Source organism: Suillus fuscotomentosus (genome assembly GCF_016647785.1).
Source record: "Suillus fuscotomentosus strain FC203 chromosome Unknown F5891scaffold_58, whole genome shotgun sequence".
Classification (NCBI taxonomy): Eukaryota; Fungi; Basidiomycota; class Agaricomycetes; order Boletales; family Suillaceae; genus Suillus; species Suillus fuscotomentosus.
The window spans coordinates 266,440-282,335 of NW_024539570.1; the positions used below are offsets into that span (position 1 = coordinate 266,440).

The window sequence follows — 15,896 nt, forward strand, 5'->3', positions numbered from 1 at the left end:
GGAGTCGCCTTGTAATTATGAACTTCACACGTATAAGTCTCAACTTCGCCACAAAATAATCGATTATAATATAGACAAATTCGCGCTAGTTTCCTATGGTTTGTACTAGACTAGTGAGTTTAGGTCTAACTGAGATCAATTTTGTTAGAATAGCAAACCTAGGAAAACTAGCACCGATCATTCTAAAGAATCAGTAAGGAATGTCGACAAAAGGATGGTGGGTCAGCAGGGATCGATATAGGTGCGCTCTGCGCCCTCGCTTATTAGGTACCAAGAACGCGCATCATGAACTTGCGCTGTGAGTGGTGCTGTTTATGTATGGACCGCACACGTCCGGATCGTGGTACGCCGCAGGGTCCTGGGTCAAGAATCCGAGTTTTAACCCCTCAAGGTAAGACCTACATAGACGGCCGTCAGATCTTTCGTAAAGCACCCTAGGATGCGCTTGACTCACCATTGCCTTGCGAGTGCACTCCCATTGGTGAGGGTTGATATCTCGGTTTTGAAGTTCCAGTACTGAAGTAATCATCTTTGAGCAAACATCTTGATCAAATGCAACGGGACACGTACAATCCATCCGGCGCCTTTACTATAGGCCAACTTCTGTGCGTCAGCCCACTTGTACAGGAACTCGTCCGTGGCATTGAACTGCGTCGAAAGTCCCCACTCTCCGAACCAGAGTGGAGAATTGCCGACCGCTGCATCGGCCTGGATACGTGTAAGATCTTTACCAAAAATGAGCACATCATTTCCGAACGGACGAAGAAGACACACTGCAGATACTGATCAGGTAAGACTTCGGGTCAGCAGCCGCAACTCCCTATATATTTGTTAATACGAAGCAATGAGCTACGTGCACGTGACGTACACCAAACCTGTAGAAAGAAAATTAAAGAAACCATGAGAACTTGATGTAGTCAACCGCGTACTCACGAGTAATACAAATGGTTGTCGTAAGCTTGGGGGCCAATCGCCGCGTCAGCTGGATTAGAGGGGTTATCGTACTGCCAGTTCACATCCATGAAGCTATGCATGCCATCGTCAATGTATCCTAGCCAGGACTCAGGGTAAACTACTTGGCCACCAATGAAGGACGGGACTGATGGAAGGCTGATGCTTCGAATATGGTCTGCAAACCGAACGCTATTCCAATTTCTAGTAAAATCGGAACGGCTTCTAAAAGTGCCGTTTGCACCTCCAACGGGAATATGGTTTCTGAAGATGTCGCACTCAATGCAGCCGTGAAGTTGTTCGAGACGGACGGTGAAACTGATAGCGATAAACCGGATGACGGCACAAATATTCCGAGTACGAGCTCAACTGCACGGATTACCTGAACAAAGTTCTTTTGGACTGTACAGAGGTTCAGTAACCATGAGGGCACAAATAAAAGAATTGATGACGAATGATACATACAGTTGCCATAGCCGGGTGTCAGGGTCGCGTTCATAATGGGTTCATTGATTGCCTCGATCGCAAAGACACTTCCAAAAGTAGGGTCCAGGTGAGAAAGCGCAGTCATGACCGCTGTCCACACCAGTGCACGGTGGTAGTTGTATGGAGTCTGTGTAAGGATTTGTATTTGATGTTTTTACCAGCTGCGAAATGACTCACGTAGAATTGAACATCGGAAGTGCAACTGGTAAAAATAATTTCAGCACAGAACAGATAGGAACCAAACGGGAACTTACTTTCCGGTGAACATTTGCCCAGCTGTTTGAACCCCGGGTAATGCGTGATGATCCAGGATCGCTTGGATCCCGGCATCTTGCAGCCAGCCCAAGCCCCGACGCTACACGCTCAAGTTTAACAAGAGAATTAAACTATAGCAGAGCTTCTAACCAAATACTCGAGACCGCCCCGAGGGTATGATTCATGCGACCTATCGACCAAGGCCTCCACAATCCAATATCCCAGCTATGAACGGGCGCAATGCATAGCACATGGAAGTTTATACAGGATGAGATAAAACAGAGCAGATCAAACCGTGCAACGTTAGTCTGACAAAGTTCGCAGTGACCTTGGAATTGACTCACAGGAACCCTGACGGTGTTAATACCGGCCTCCTTCAGCGTATTGACATCGTCCTGCGTAAACCATGTGTCCCAGTGTTGAGCGAATGTAGCATCGACGGTGTCGGGATACGCCTTTGCAAACGACCTATTTGATCGCAGATCAAACTAAATTTCACATGCAAACAGTGTAGAATTGGAACTTACGACTCGGATGCAATGCATTTCGAACAATCAGCACATGACTGTCCACCCATATTCAACCACCCTAGAAAGACTTTTCAGTGAACGCGCATTTGCAGTTCGTTGGTTTATCACCTTGAGGAAGCATCCATGGCTCTAGGAGCAACCTAGGCTACCACTTAAGTTGAACAGTCGGTCGGAGGCATAGAGTAACGCTCACCATGAGCCCAAATTAACACCATGGATGTTAGTAAGTTGTCCACCCCACGCACGGGCAACCGTGACAAGCGTGCCCGAGAGCACCAAACCTGCCAGAATATGTCTCATCGTACAATTATTAGTCCAGGAGAAAAAATATGACTTAAGGAAAAGATTCCCGATTTATATCAGGCCAGGCAGACGTGGCAGGTCAGATTAGGTCGCACAGGGGAAGCGCATGGGTCATTTATTGCACTGAAAGGACCCCTCAAATACCTCGTTGTATGTCTCGTCACCGCGACGCGATGGAAACCGTCCCGACTATCAACCATAGTCCGATTCACCGTGCAGGCCGGCGCCTAATCATAGACGTGCGCTCAAAGGCTCGTTTTGGATGTTGGATTTTCAGATTAGGCTACTAGACGGTGTGCCACATGTACCATGCTGCTTCTTCCCAAAGTCAGTAAGGCTATCGAGATATCAAGACTTACACCTGGCTCCCTTTCCCCCTTCTATTATTCGAGTCGTCGTTTATGTAGGCAATGCAACCGTGCACACGCGGGTATCAATCTACCGATATTACAGGAACGCTCTTGAAGGCCAGTCCCCAAAAAGGAAGAACATAGTGCTGTCCATGAGAACCGGTGAGATTGTCATATATAAGAAAGATTTTCGTTACATTGGAATAATGAAGCAAGCTATGACCATATGAAAGCAGAGCAGTCAGCGCCAACAAGGCCAAGAACCTGCAAGAACTGCTTAACTGATCATGCATATGAGTTGCAAGCTATGTCAAACCACGAACTTGAACGTTTGAACCTCCGATAACCGCACCCGGGCATCAACGTTGCAACGTTGTGACACTGCGGTCCTATTTTACATAATTCCGACGCGGCTTGTAAGCACAACAATACTATGGCCACGTTCTCAGAAGCAACTAGATCAAAACTAACAGAGCCTCACAACTTTGTTGACGTCCCGTGCATAGAAGTCTCTCCACCAGATCTCCTATTTAGGATGGGGATGAGTAGGAGACACGAGTCCATCCTTGAGTGGTCTACGAAATGTATTAATAAGAATTATATCCAACGCAGACAGTGATACTGCAGCGCTCCTAGGTGATACCATATGTGCAGTCACATAAGTGATGTGTCCAAATCGTAATCTCATGACGGTTCTGCAAACTCAAAACCACGGATGACAATCCCCCCCGTCCCATCGGTACACCTGAGTGGCATCGCCCACAACAAAGACAGTTCTCGCCATCCATGCTCCATTGTACACCTTTTCGATCCACCACCGGAGTGCGGGATGGCGCATGAACCATTTGAAGTATGCATAATATCTATGCAATGATGATGTATAAGCCACGGTTCCAACAACATCGATGGGGGACATACCTCCATTTGTACGCAGTGATTACCCTCGGGTTTACATATATGCGCTGCAGATTGAATTGTCGTCTCAGGTCGTATGGGAGCAAAAAGCTTTCTGACGAGAAACATTCTCCTAGGGCAGATGCGCGGAACTGTATTGGGGGTGTCAGAGCGGGACTAGGACCACGCATGGAGGGATATTGTGTTGCTGGGTGTGTCGAGGGTAATTCGTATGGTAAAGGGTCAGTAGAAAGCGTGCGGTTGGATCGCAAAGGTATGGGAATGAGAGGATCTGCGGCGAAGACGACGACACCGTTCCAGCAGGAAAATACAGGCACGGGAGAGTCTGTCTGCATCGCGCGATAGTCTGCTTCGTCGAAGAAATATGGCCATCTTCAAGTCAAATTAGACATGCTTTCATCGACATGAAATTCGCACTCACATTCCACTGGTGAGTTTTGCCTGTCGATCTCGGAGGACCCACATATCGTATGCGCTTTGAGAGATTAGAATGATGAAAATGGAGGAACTAGACGAGCGTACCCGAAATGCCCAAAGTCCAGACCGCATGCCATGTCATAGTCACCACTATTCGTCTCCAATAACTCTACCAAGGTCTCGGGTTCAATAAATATGTCATTCGAGAAGACAACTTTATCGTATCCTCCTTCCATTAGGGGCTCAAGTGCGCGGTTACGAGTTGCGGCTAAGAATTCGATGCGCTCCCTCCCGCCCAAATAGTCAGGTCTGGATATAGTCTCGTCTTCTGTAATTATGCGCCGCGACACGCCCATGAGTGCAAGGTCTGCATCCAGTTCTTGAAGAAGCTTAGGCGAGGCATCAGTACTGTGACTCTCGACGATCGAGACGAAGACGTTGTCTGGACCGAGATAATGTATAGCTTGGACGAGAGAGTTGTGCCAGTAGGGTATGACTAGTTCATTGTTGAAGAATAACGCAGCGATGAAAATTTTCTCTAAAAATGGATGAGCTACTTTCGTATCGACAGATTCGAAGAAGCTTGCCTTGTTTCCCGTACCCTTGTCTTAACGGATGTGCAACGGCGGACTGGACTGCATCTCTGTAACGCACGTCGCCCGGCTGTTCATAATGGGCTCCGACCCAGGTGCTCGCACAAAATAGGATAGTATAAGTCAGAAGCTGTATCCACCATGATTTATGAAACTGATGCGCCACCAGATGCGCAGTCGGAGACACCGGTCTAGAAGAGCGCTCACTACCTTCTTCGGTTGTTTCCAGCAACGCGTGTTCCTCGTCGGTAACGTCGAATGGGTAGTCGATAGGGCGTCGCTGGAGCATGGCATATCCTTGCTGGGAAATAGTCAAGTCTCCATCCCATCTGCTTGAGAGTAGTGGAAGTAAAAGTCGGGACAATTGAACGAAGGCGAATGTGGGCACTACGAAGAGGAGCATGAGTAAGAATCTCCATGTCGCAGGGAAAGCAGGTAGCCATCCAGTGAGAGCGGCGAAAAATGATATAGAGAATATTATTTCTGTTGCGATGTAAATCGCGAGGAAGATGGAGAAGGAAAGGAGGATAGGATTGCGTTTTATTGGGAGAAGGATTCGAGATATGAAGTGGTGGACATTTAGTCTTCTGAGAAGACGCCCTGTATAAAGGAGAAAAGACATGGGGGGTGAAATCGAAGCATGGTGGGGATATAAGAAATCCGAAGGGACAGCTCGAGTACTGACTCCGAACCGAGAATCGTGTAGCCGCCGAACTGCGGTTTATTAAAATTAGACGCTCGATCATATTCTCAACTGCAGTTCAACCAGGAATCTGATTGGCCACTATTCCGGGATCCTTTTCGTCGTCACATCAACATCTCGATCCTCTTCCCGCTCCCTACTCATCGTCAACCATACCCCAATTGCACCAATAAATTATTCCTTTTTCACTCCGTGTAGTGCTGCCGTCAAATTTTTCACCTTGTTCAGAGGCGTTCCCTACTCACATTGGACTCATCAGCGAGTGATGTTCTGAAGCCGATACGCCAAAGCACTCCCATGGAGCTAGTATAAGGAGCAGAGCTGCCAGAAAAACTGGTCGTTTTCCGGGGCGGCAGAACTAGACTATCATGATGTGTATAACATTTCTAACAACGACATCAGTGTTGCCTCGTCCGCATCTGTCATCCTCGCCATTGTAACTAACTTACCTCGACTCCATCTAGAATGGCCTGTGGAATTATTCCACGTTCAACCCGATCCAAATCGCCAAAATCAAAAACATTTCCTCGAGCACTTCAACTCCACCAAAGCTCTCATCCTTTTCATCCTCGTGACCCGCAAACTTAACAGCGATATCGTCAGGCGAGATACTATCTAGACTAGCAAGAACGTCGTCTGCATCACGAGACTCTGTCGAGAGCGGAGGTGCCCATGCGAAGGGTGAACCAAGATCCTGTGTAGTCTCAACAACGATGTCAAAATTGTCGTTGATCAATGACCAGTGATGGCGTCCGCCAGCATGCACCATCTTACTTTAGGGACGTCCATTTTCATGTCCTATTGAATTCGAACTCTGCTATCAGATCAAACTAGATCTCTGTGGGTTTCGGGTACCCTGGCGTCCTGTTAGGTTCTATCAACCTCCCTTCGCATGAGTTCTGCTGTGGAGTCGCTATCCGGTGGTCTCATATCAATGTAACGCAGTTTGAGTGTTATCAAGAAATTTTAGTACCTGCCACACTGGCAGAATGTGTTTCTTCCAGGTTCGGCAAGGAGAACTACTTCAAAATAGTTATGGCCACAAATCTGGGCCGCACAGCCAGCTTACCAGAACGCTCGGTAAAACTCCCAAGTTCTGCCAGCAACACTACATGGAACCCCCCACGGCGTCACATATATTTCAGATCGCTTATATAGTCCTCTTGTCTTCCAGAACCCGTAGCGCAGGTATTTATCAACCTGCCTTACCCCCTCAGTGTACTCTCCTCTCTCATAACCATCTAAGACATGCCCGGTTTGATCCTGCCAGAATGTGCACCCTACACCCACCCTCCAGAAACAAAGGAGGACTGTAGGAGTGTCCGATAAATACAATATGCTTGTCCAACGACCCCCCTATAGTGGAATATGCGGACCTTCCCACCATCAACCTTTCCAAAGCGCATACACCCGAGGGACGCGCAGAGCTCTACCCGCAGCTTCGAGACGCACTACGTACCCATGGCTTTCTCTACGCCATCAATCATGGTGATACCCAAGCTCAGGTACCACTCGTTCTTGTCACTCGAGGTCTCTGAATCAATGTTGTAGCGTGACAGGATCTTCGACATAGCTGGTGTGCCTTTTGATGAAGTCTCTCCGGAAGAAAAGAAGATACACACCGCCAGTATCGAGAGAGTCGGCTCTTATTTAGGTTATAGATCCCGTCAATCCTGGGTGCGTTATATTCCACAAAAAACAAAGCTATTGCTCTCATTCAGAAAGTCAACTCGGACAATGAAATTTTCGATCAGATCAAGAATTATGTAGGTAGGTATTATAAATACCCGTGTGATAGGTACTTTTTACGCTTCGGCAGTAAACCTCAATGTCACAAGACGTCCTCATCCCATTGCCTTGCGCCCGTTTCTTCTAGAGCTCGATGATTTTGCTCACCATAATCACTTCAACATTATTTAGCCGTAAATATTGGCTCATCTGCGATGCAATTCACTTGCAAGGGTAAGTATAGTCATACACTAGATCATAATGTACACGGTCATTCGTGATGATATTATTGGGAATCTTCCCATACACTAGGATCATGGGGAAGCAATAGAGCAGTACCTACAGCGAGAAATACAATTGCGATAAAGAAGTAGTATATCGACCACGCATCATGCCCCTCTTGCAATGAATAGGAGAAGACTGAAGCTGCAGATGCCGGGCCGATGACCTTTGCTACTGCGACAACCACCATAACGATTCCATTGGTTGTTCCGAGCGAGGCGCGATTGGGAGCAGCTGCTCTGATGAATAATGCCATGCAGGCTATGAGCTCTTTTCAGTTCAACAGAACGCAGGAAGTGCTAGATTAACATACGGAAGCATAGGACCAGGCTAGTCTTCAGCGCAAGCTGGACTGACAACACACAGCCACACCGCCATACCTATTCCATATGCCTGAGCCAGAGCACTGGTCACAGGAAATAAAATGACGATGGGTATGCCGGAGCTAACACCGGTGATAAAGATAGCTCTTGCACCGAAGCGATCATGTAATTGAGTGTAGAAAAGCAGCCGAAATATTCCATGTATGACATCTGATGCCGCAAGTAAAACACCAATGCGAGGAGGGTCAAGCGAAAGACCACCAAGTTCAATCGGTGTTGCATAGAAAACAGGTAATACCAAATTGAACCCCTTTTGAAACAGGTCCATGGTAGCATAACTCGCTATCACACTCAACACTTTCGGGGTTAGCAAGGCGCGTAGCGGAAGCGGCTTTAGTTGAACTTCTCCAGGACTTCCTTCCCCAGAATCAACTATAACGCTGCTCAGCCTCGAGTATGATTGGCCGAGGAATCCTTTTTTAATTAGCTCCCAGAGCGGTGTTTTGCCAGCGGTAGAGACGCTCTTGTAACCACACTTAGTGTAATCCAAAGATGGGTCTTTAGGCGCTCACCTCTTTGAGACGAATATACGTGACTAGCCAAATTATTGATATAGACACTGCTGAGATAGAACATGGCAGGAGATATGGGTAGGTTTTCAGGAGTTCTGATCGCCCGAAGATGTCAGGGAATCTGTCTGCTGGTCGAGAGAGCGATCCCCCAATGAGTGGTCTAATAGATTCTGTGAAACTCAGCACGAGAGAAAATGTACTGTATGCCTACCCAACTGTGTTTCCGATCATCACCGAAATTGGTATATAACTATATGCCTTGGGCATATTGGTTGCGTCAGTGATGTCCATCAGTATGCTCTTGACCACAGTATCGCTCGGATCAAATGCTCCGCAGACAATACGACTGGTCGAGAATGTCAGGAATTGATGATCACAGCTATTATTTGACATTCAACTGGACATGCTGACCTGACCACCAGACCAAGGAAGGTCTTCGACAGCCCAAACGAAAACATCGAAATAACAATTGCTGATAGAGCTATCAGTATTACGGGCTTCCGCCCGATGTGGTCGGACAGTTGACTCCAATGAAAAATGGTCAGGGTATGAGCTGCGTAGTACGATGATTCCTGGAGAGAATAGTATCATGGACGAACGAAAGGGCAAAAACGATGAAGACATGCTTACAAGGATGCCGGCATAGTGTCCAACCTGGGATTCGTCTCCGTGAGTGACTCCAATGTCTCTAATGAGCTTGACAAAGTCCAGTTGTGGTCAGATATAAGTCCAACGAGGGGAATGTACTACTCACTTGGGGAATAAACGGGGCAATGGTCCGAGAAGAAAGAAAATCTGGCATTTCCAAGAGCAGTAGAATCCAAAATTGATCCCAGGGAAGAGGTGTCCTGACCGTTGGCTGCTCTGATTGTTGCATAAGTGGTGCCTCCTCGTCATTCTCCTGCACAATCATGGTGGTGCGAGGGAACGACTCGCATGAAAGATGCGGCTCGTTAGTGGACTCGTTCCGATGAGGCAGTTGCTGACCGGCTTGTTGGCTAGCTAATCTATAAGGCCTACAACAAGAACCTGCTGATCAGTTGACATAGAATCGGTCACACGGCACACTTCCTATTATGTAGCACCCGGGTATAGCCGCCACTGGCCAAGGGTTCGGGCTTATCATTGGCTGACTTTGGGCTGACTGACCTTAGGCTAGAAGGTCAGCACCTGGCACGCCAGGTAGAGGAGACATAATATTAATAACAAAAAGCGACTGACTCAAACTCAGAAACAAACAAACAAACAAACAAACAAACAAACAAACAAGTACTATTGCAAGATGAAGACAACGAAACGACGAGGACGACAACGACAACGACAACGACGACGACGACGACAAAGATAACGACGATGACGACGACAACGAAGGACTACGACGGACACGCCGAGAACGACCCCTCCGAACGTCCACGTTCGTCGTATCCTACACGAGCGCGGGGTCTTCGCGTCATGCACACAGTGCCCTACCGTCGTGTTTCGGGACACGCGCTGACAAATCCCTGCCATATCTTCCGTTCGCCTATACTCAACCCTGCGTCTTTTCTGAGACTTCGGGTCCCAACACTTCTCAATTTGCCTCCTAGAGAATCAGTTTGGCCACTATGGAGCACGAGATCGTTTCGTCTTGGTGGTACTCATTCTCGGTGCATCGTTGCCTACCCCGGTCTTCTTCTCGTTCCCGTCTAATTATGACTATCACGTCTGTGCCCTCGTGCCCCCCTGTAATGACATCATCAATCATATCTCGCTCACTCATCCTTAATTACACCAATGATCTATTGCTGTTTCCTTCCATGTAGTGCTGTCGTCAATTGTTCAGTTTGCTGTACTACCTCACTACATTGGACTCCTCAGCAGCGGGACAAAAATGGATTCGATACTACGCCGAGGTACTCTGAGCCCTCATGGAACTCATGACATAAGTCACGAAGCCGCATCTATTTCAGATGGCTTATCTCGGTGTGAAATTTTGATCCTTCTGTTCATAGTCCAGGTATTTATTATCTACTTAGCACTTGCATTGAACGCTACTATCTTCTCCGATAACCATCCAAGATATGCCCAGTTTAACCCTGCCGGAGTGTCCACACTACATTCCCCCTCCAGAAACAAAAGAGGACCGTAAGAGAGTGTCCAATAAATGCAATACATTTGTATAACTTCTCCCCATATAGTGGAATTCGCGGACCTTCCCATCATCGACCTTTCCAAAGCGCATACACCCGAGGGACGCGCAGAGCTCTATCCGCAGCTTCGAGACGCACTACGCACCCATGGCTTTCTCTACGCTATCAATCATGGTTATACACAGGGTCAGGTACGGCCCATTCTCGTCACCCATACTCAAAGGTCTCTGAATCAATGTTGTAGCGTGACAGGATCTTCGACATAGCTGGACTTCCTTTTAACAACGTCTCTCCGGATGAAAAGAAGATGTACACTGCCGATGTCGAAAAAGTCGGGTACTACGCAGGTTATAAACCTCGTCAATTCTGGGTCCGTCGTTTCTACAAAGGACATCATGAGCATGGCTTATTGCTCTCATTCAGAAAATCGACACGGAGAATCAAATTCTCGATCAGATTGAGCATTACGCAAGTAGGTGTTACAAATACTCGTAGGATGCGTGCTTCCTACCCCTGGTAGTAAACCTCAATGTCACAAAGCGTCCCCACCCCACGGCCGTGCGCCCGTTCCTTCCAGAGCTCGATGATTTTGCTCGTCATAATCACTTCAACATTCTCCATCCGATCCTCCGGTCAGTTCTACCGCGAGTCCCTTCTCGACGTTTTAGCTTACGAGCACCATTATACAGCTTGATTGCGTTAAGCCTCGAGCTGCCCGAGGAGACTTTGGTGGAAAAACACAATTTTGACCGAACGGGAGAAACCTCCGGTTAGTCTTTCTTCTCATGTATGCAGTCTTATATCGATGAGCATATCCGCAGTCAGGTTCATGAAATAGTAAAAGCCCTTCTTTCGCAACCGTTCCCTAACTTACGAACTGTCGTCAAGCTACAGGCGCTCGAATGACGAAGAAGAGAAATCAAAGAATGTCTGGTTGAAGGGACACACAGGTACACTTGATAACCTCTTTTACTTCAAACTCATCTCCTGAATCGCGCAGACATCGGCAGCATCACCATTCTATGGAGCCAGCCTATTGGAGGCCTGCAAATTATGGCTCCTGACGGTAAATGGAAATGGGTCCGACACATTGATAACAGTTTGGTACGCCCATAGAAAAACTACAGTGATACCTCGAACCTGATATTTCGCCAGGTCATCAATACAGGCGACATGATGACGTTCTTTACAGGCGGATACTACAAGCCTACGATCCACCGTGTCATCCAGCCCCCCTCGGACCAACGCGCCTACGACCGTTTGGGTGCATACTATTTCGCGATGCCAGACAACGACATTCGTTTGCTACCGTGTGCTGAAAGCCCTGTGTTAAAGCGCGGTGGTATTGAGCGCCAGTGTCTTGATGACGATTCGCCATTGTGCGAGACGTGGAGGAAGGGAAGGACAACGACGTATGGGAGGTCTGATCTCAAGAAGGGGGTGGAGCGGGGCGTTGAGGAGGAGGTCATCGAGGGGATTGTGGTGAAGCATTATAATTGAGCACTGAAGAGCGGCGGAATGATTATGTATTATTATGATTGGCTGACTTTTGTATGGTTTTAGTATTCATGATTGCACGACCGTGTGGACGTCATTCGCACACGAGGTTCTGAGTCAAAAATAGCGGTATCCGCTGCATTGTGCTTTCACAAACAATTAATAGTACAGTTCTATCAGCTCCGAGTTAAACGTTTATCCTCGATCGGGTATGGAGACCAACAGTGATCTTGAGACAGTACGTCCATTTCCTTCCCGAATGCTGTAGGAAGACTCTGTGCTATGGACATGTCCGTCCAGCAGTGGCATAGAGCTAGGCTCGGATAATACTTGATGATAGACATTGTCGGTAGGCTAGGACTCGAACTTCAGAAGAGGGTAAATGCACCGCAAGCAATAATTCAATATTTCCAATGAAACCTTACTACAGTCCGTTAGATCTGTTCAGTGCCAGCACAAGCTATTGGTGTTCCCTCTGTCCATTCGCCCGACATCATTATCGCAAGCTGTTCGTTGCAGCCAGTTAGTCTGAGCGTCGAGCTTCAAGCAGAGTTGACCCTTGTCGGTGAATAGCAGAAAGCAGCAGAACGTCATAGAACTAGATAGATAACTGATGCCTGGCCTGGTGGTTTGAGTAAAAAGGCACAAGCAGGGCATGTTGACATATTCCCACGGACATCTTCGCGAGGCGACCACGGGTCCACGACAGCGAGCGCAGCTGTGACCGCCACGTCTGCTAGATTATTTACTGCTCACTAGCTAGGCAACACTAACATGATGCTGGGAGGGTCGAACGGTACGCCTTGGTTCAGGGCATCGAGGCTGGAAATGCTCGTACAAAATGCCTGCGATCCGACACTCCATGAGCCCAACTATGCCGTTCACCTTGAGATCGCTGAATTGATCAACACCAAGAAAGCTAATACGTCTGTCAATTCTGCTCTTACAATCTCTAGTTCTGACATTGAATCAGCCCTCGCGATGCATCGATGCTCATAGCACGTCTAACGAATCACCGAAACCCACATATCGCCATACTCGCACTCGCGCTTCTTGACACCCTCGTCCAATCGTGCGGCTACCCATTTCACCTCCAGATCTCAACCAAAGAATTCCTGAACGAGCTCGTTCGTCGATTCCCTGAACGCCCACCTCCATTCCCTGGCCCAGTCATGTCACGAATTCTAGAGCTCATTCACCAATGGAAGGAAGGTATCTGCTCTGAGTCGCGCTGGAAGGAAGATTTGGGCAATATTAAAGATATGCACCGGCTTCTTACATTCAAAGGGTATCGCTTTAGGGAGATTACCCGCCACGCCGAGGCACCTCCGACGATGGTGAGTTCGTCTGTGGCTTGTGTCTATCTCATATGTTCATGTGGCAGTATAGAACATTAAATCCGCTGACGAGCTTGAGACGGAAGATCGAGAAGCACAATCTGCTAAACTCCAGGAACTTATTCGGAGAGGTACCCCGCGAGACCTGGCAGTCGCGCAAGAACTTATGAAGTCCCTTGCTGGCGCGAACCCCGAAGCAAAGCCAGACTATCGTTCTCAAGCTATGACAGAACTCAATAAGCTCGAGAGTAAAGTCATTCTACTCAATGAAATGCTCGATAACGTCGATACTGCGCATGGAGAGAAGTTCGCATCGGGAGACGCGTATGACGTGCGTCGATATTTCTTGGAAAGTTGTAAAATTTCCTCACTCGTTCTAACAGCAAGTCGCGTCGATATTGAAGTCTGCCCGTCCAAAACTCCAGAAATGGGTTTCGAACGCAGAAACAGACGATCCAGAGTCGTTGGGTGCGTCCGTTTCTCTATTCTCCGGCATGGGTCTTATATGTTACTCAGACGCCTTCCTCCAAATCAACGATCGAATCAACAACGTCCTCACACGCTTCGAGGCCTACAAGAAAGGCGACTATAGCATATCTGCCGTACCCGCTGAGCTCGCCCAAACCGAGGGATCCCTCATTAATTTCGATGACACGTCGCATTCATCATCATACGTCGCACCAGTAGATGATCTAGCTGCATTATTTACCTCCCCGCCACAAACCCAATCTTACGCCCGACCATCAAGTGCTAGCGCAATGTTCGGCTCACAACCCAACGCCTCTTTAACGAACAATGCTTCTTCCTCCACATCATCGCCCGTCCCAAACGCCCCCTCGCCACAGCCCCAGTTCGGGTCCATCATGCTCGCGCCTACCCCACCACGGGTAACATCACCCAGTTATCTCGGGGGCAACAACGGAGGTGCGAGTATCCCTCTGAATTCAAGCTCGTCGTTGGGAATGGGTTCTCCTGGATCGGGTATGAGTAGGCCACCAGCGACGGGCATGGGTGCGGTGCAGAGTGGAGGTTTGGGCATTCATATGAGCACACTCGGATCAAGGGTGAGTATGGGTGCGATGATGGGACAGACGCAGCCTACCTCGACGCCACCGACGCAGCAAGGGAAGGACCCGTTTGCAGATCTGGCAGGGTTGTTTTAGTACTTGTCGTGTTGTACCTGTGCTTTACTTAGGTGGGGGTGATCTTGTTGGAATACGGATTTTGTGCGGTTTTGGATCTTGGAGGCAAATAATTTGAATTACAGCAGTACTGTGCGAAACTAATAATGACGAGCATGTTGGGAATTAAGGTTTTCCTCACCTCTTGCCCAGACTGTATGTCCCCCCCGCATCCACATATCATCACGCATTACATTGATCAGTGTTGGCTAATGATAATCTCTTCGTAGGATTGTGTGTACCGCATAATGAAGCCTTCGAACGGATGCGGAAGCTTTGATGATCCATTCGCGCTTTGTCGTGGCTCATAATGTCCACCAGAGCCCCAACAAAGCGTTTATGTATGAACCCAAGAAGCCTCTGTCCACCGCAAAGCACAATGTCACTACCACCTCCAGGAATCATATATAGTTAGTCCTGCCTGAATGCCTACCTGGTATCATCGTTACCCCAAGGAGAATTAGGCGACAAAGTCAAGTAGAACCCCCACTCATATTCCTCTATAATCAAGTTTCAAATGTCTCCTACCAAGGTGAGCTTGATCATACTTCATGTACTGAGTCTGAGTCTGAAATGTCCAGGTCTACGTTTGCCCTCAGACAAAGTGCGGCGAAACTTTTACGAAGTTTAAAGAATTCAAGAGGCATGAGGCTGGGCATGCAGACAAGTAAGTGTTTGTCCTATATTCTACACTGGTCACTCACATGAGCTCGCGTTCAGCACGCGCACTTGCACCTTTCCCGGATGTCACTTTGCGACGATAATAAAAAGAAGCTTCGATATCCACTCTGCCAGACAGTACGTAGTACTCGTGCATTACTATCAACGAGTTCATCTGAATAACAATTTTAGTACTGGCGAGCAACGGTATGGCTGTCCTCATGATTGCACCTTCAGGACACACGACCCTTCCGCCCTGACGCGCCATCGCAAAACAAAACATGGACATGTTCCTTCTTCGCGCAGCGGACGCGAAAGCGATCGTGGTTCTATCCCTTCCGTATCAGACAGGACCACATCGTCTCAGTCCTCTGCTTCGCCCCACCAATCACACCCTCACAACCAAGACCCATCGTTGGTCTTCTATGACCTAGTGGATACTGAGGACGATTTTACCATGTTTAGCGAACCCACGAAGACAGCCAATGGGTGGACTGAGGGTTGCATGTGTCCCGAATTGATGCAAAGACGCCTTTCGGAGATACTGGGTTATGCATTTAGGCAATATTAGTTTCAGGGCGACTTGTGTTCGTCGGCGGTAAAGCCCTCTTTTCGTTACATCTATCCATCTATCATCTTTCAATTACAAGCACTTCGCGATGTCTTCTGTAAAGGCTAATACAA

At 48.0% G+C, this 15,896-nt stretch overlaps 6 protein-coding genes across 6 annotated transcripts; 3 read left to right on the forward strand and 3 right to left on the reverse strand.

The window, feature by feature from the left end:
- Positions 1-78: 78 nt before the first annotated feature.
- Positions 79-2,738, reverse strand: F5891DRAFT_610884 (glycoside hydrolase family 5 protein). The gene is made up of 15 exons (XM_041372457.1): positions 2,416-2,738; positions 2,331-2,362; positions 2,220-2,280; positions 2,037-2,160; positions 1,843-1,917; positions 1,692-1,792; positions 1,615-1,639; positions 1,417-1,564; positions 1,077-1,353; positions 934-1,026; positions 869-875; positions 775-820; positions 571-725; positions 455-516; positions 79-398 (listed from the first exon to the last, which is right to left on the reverse strand). Exons 1-15 carry the CDS (start codon positions 2,520-2,522, stop codon positions 284-286), a joined length of 1,428 nt encoding a protein of 475 aa, XP_041221757.1. The 5' UTR covers positions 2,523-2,738; the 3' UTR covers positions 79-283.
- Positions 2,739-3,578: 840 nt separating this feature from the next.
- Positions 3,579-5,089, reverse strand: F5891DRAFT_1130387 (glycosyltransferase family 69 protein; the record flags this gene model as incomplete). Its single annotated transcript, XM_041364519.1, has 5 exons — positions 3,579-3,738; positions 3,794-4,162; positions 4,212-4,265; positions 4,313-4,745; positions 4,795-5,089. The coding sequence occupies 5 exons, from the start codon at positions 5,087-5,089 to the stop codon at positions 3,579-3,581; spliced, it is 1,311 nt and encodes a 436-aa protein (XP_041221758.1).
- A 2,428-nt stretch (positions 5,090-7,517) lies between these two features.
- Positions 7,518-9,321, reverse strand: F5891DRAFT_1130388 (major facilitator superfamily domain-containing protein; the record flags this gene model as incomplete). The annotated part of the gene is made up of 8 exons (XM_041364520.1): positions 7,518-7,774; positions 7,827-7,860; positions 7,886-8,359; positions 8,409-8,568; positions 8,620-8,754; positions 8,820-8,980; positions 9,039-9,104; positions 9,163-9,321. 8 exons carry the CDS (start codon positions 9,319-9,321, stop codon positions 7,518-7,520), a joined length of 1,446 nt encoding a protein of 481 aa, XP_041221759.1.
- Positions 9,322-10,053: 732 nt separating this feature from the next.
- Positions 10,054-12,158, forward strand: F5891DRAFT_1055591 (uncharacterized protein). Its single transcript, XM_041362665.1, has 11 exons — positions 10,054-10,370; positions 10,424-10,532; positions 10,586-10,728; positions 10,782-10,907; positions 10,961-11,009; positions 11,058-11,169; positions 11,227-11,306; positions 11,359-11,374; positions 11,426-11,487; positions 11,538-11,641; positions 11,693-12,158. The coding sequence occupies exons 2-11, from the start codon at positions 10,469-10,471 to the stop codon at positions 12,035-12,037; spliced, it is 1,101 nt and encodes a 366-aa protein (XP_041221760.1). The 5' UTR covers positions 10,054-10,370; positions 10,424-10,468; the 3' UTR covers positions 12,038-12,158.
- Positions 12,159-12,712: 554 nt separating this feature from the next.
- Positions 12,713-14,698, forward strand: F5891DRAFT_1055602 (VHS domain-containing protein). The gene is made up of 5 exons (XM_041362666.1): positions 12,713-12,960; positions 13,008-13,371; positions 13,424-13,702; positions 13,755-13,839; positions 13,888-14,698. The coding sequence occupies exons 1-5, from the start codon at positions 12,809-12,811 to the stop codon at positions 14,532-14,534; spliced, it is 1,527 nt and encodes a 508-aa protein (XP_041221761.1). The 5' UTR covers positions 12,713-12,808; the 3' UTR covers positions 14,535-14,698.
- A 371-nt stretch (positions 14,699-15,069) lies between these two features.
- F5891DRAFT_1193420 (uncharacterized protein) lies at positions 15,070-15,783 on the forward strand (the record flags this gene model as incomplete). The annotated part of the gene is made up of 4 exons (XM_041367739.1): positions 15,070-15,084; positions 15,134-15,219; positions 15,273-15,350; positions 15,405-15,783. 4 exons carry the CDS (start codon positions 15,070-15,072, stop codon positions 15,781-15,783), a joined length of 558 nt encoding a protein of 185 aa, XP_041221762.1.
- Between the last annotated feature and the right edge of the window lie 113 nt (positions 15,784-15,896).

What these genes read in the sequence shown, in the direction of transcription:
- F5891DRAFT_610884 (XM_041372457.1), bottom strand. Translation starts at nt 2,522, where the DNA reads ATGAGACATATTCTGGCAGGTTTGGTGCTCTCGGGCACGCTTGTCACG. An exon ending in GGTGTTAATTTGGGCTCATG is followed by an intron (nt 2,363 to 2,415) that starts GTGAGCGTTACT and finishes GTGGTAGCCTAG; the next exon opens with GTTGCTCCTAGAGCCATGGA. An exon ending in GTAAAGGCGCCGGATGGATT is followed by an intron (nt 517 to 570) that starts GTACGTGTCCCG and finishes TGATTACTTCAG; the next exon opens with TACTGGAACTTCAAAACCGA.
- F5891DRAFT_1055591 (XM_041362665.1), top strand. Translation starts at nt 10,469, where the DNA reads ATGCCCAGTTTAACCCTGCCGGAGTGTCCACACTACATTCCCCCTCCA. An exon ending in ATGGTTATACACAGGGTCAG is followed by an intron (nt 10,729 to 10,781) that starts GTACGGCCCATT and finishes TCAATGTTGTAG; the next exon opens with CGTGACAGGATCTTCGACAT. An exon ending in ATTCTCCATCCGATCCTCCG is followed by an intron (nt 11,170 to 11,226) that starts GTCAGTTCTACC and finishes ACCATTATACAG; the next exon opens with CTTGATTGCGTTAAGCCTCG.
- F5891DRAFT_1055602 (XM_041362666.1), top strand. Translation starts at nt 12,809, where the DNA reads ATGATGCTGGGAGGGTCGAACGGTACGCCTTGGTTCAGGGCATCGAGG. An exon ending in AACACCAAGAAAGCTAATAC is followed by an intron (nt 12,961 to 13,007) that starts GTCTGTCAATTC and finishes ACATTGAATCAG; the next exon opens with CCCTCGCGATGCATCGATGC. An exon ending in CATCGGGAGACGCGTATGAC is followed by an intron (nt 13,703 to 13,754) that starts GTGCGTCGATAT and finishes TCGTTCTAACAG; the next exon opens with CAAGTCGCGTCGATATTGAA.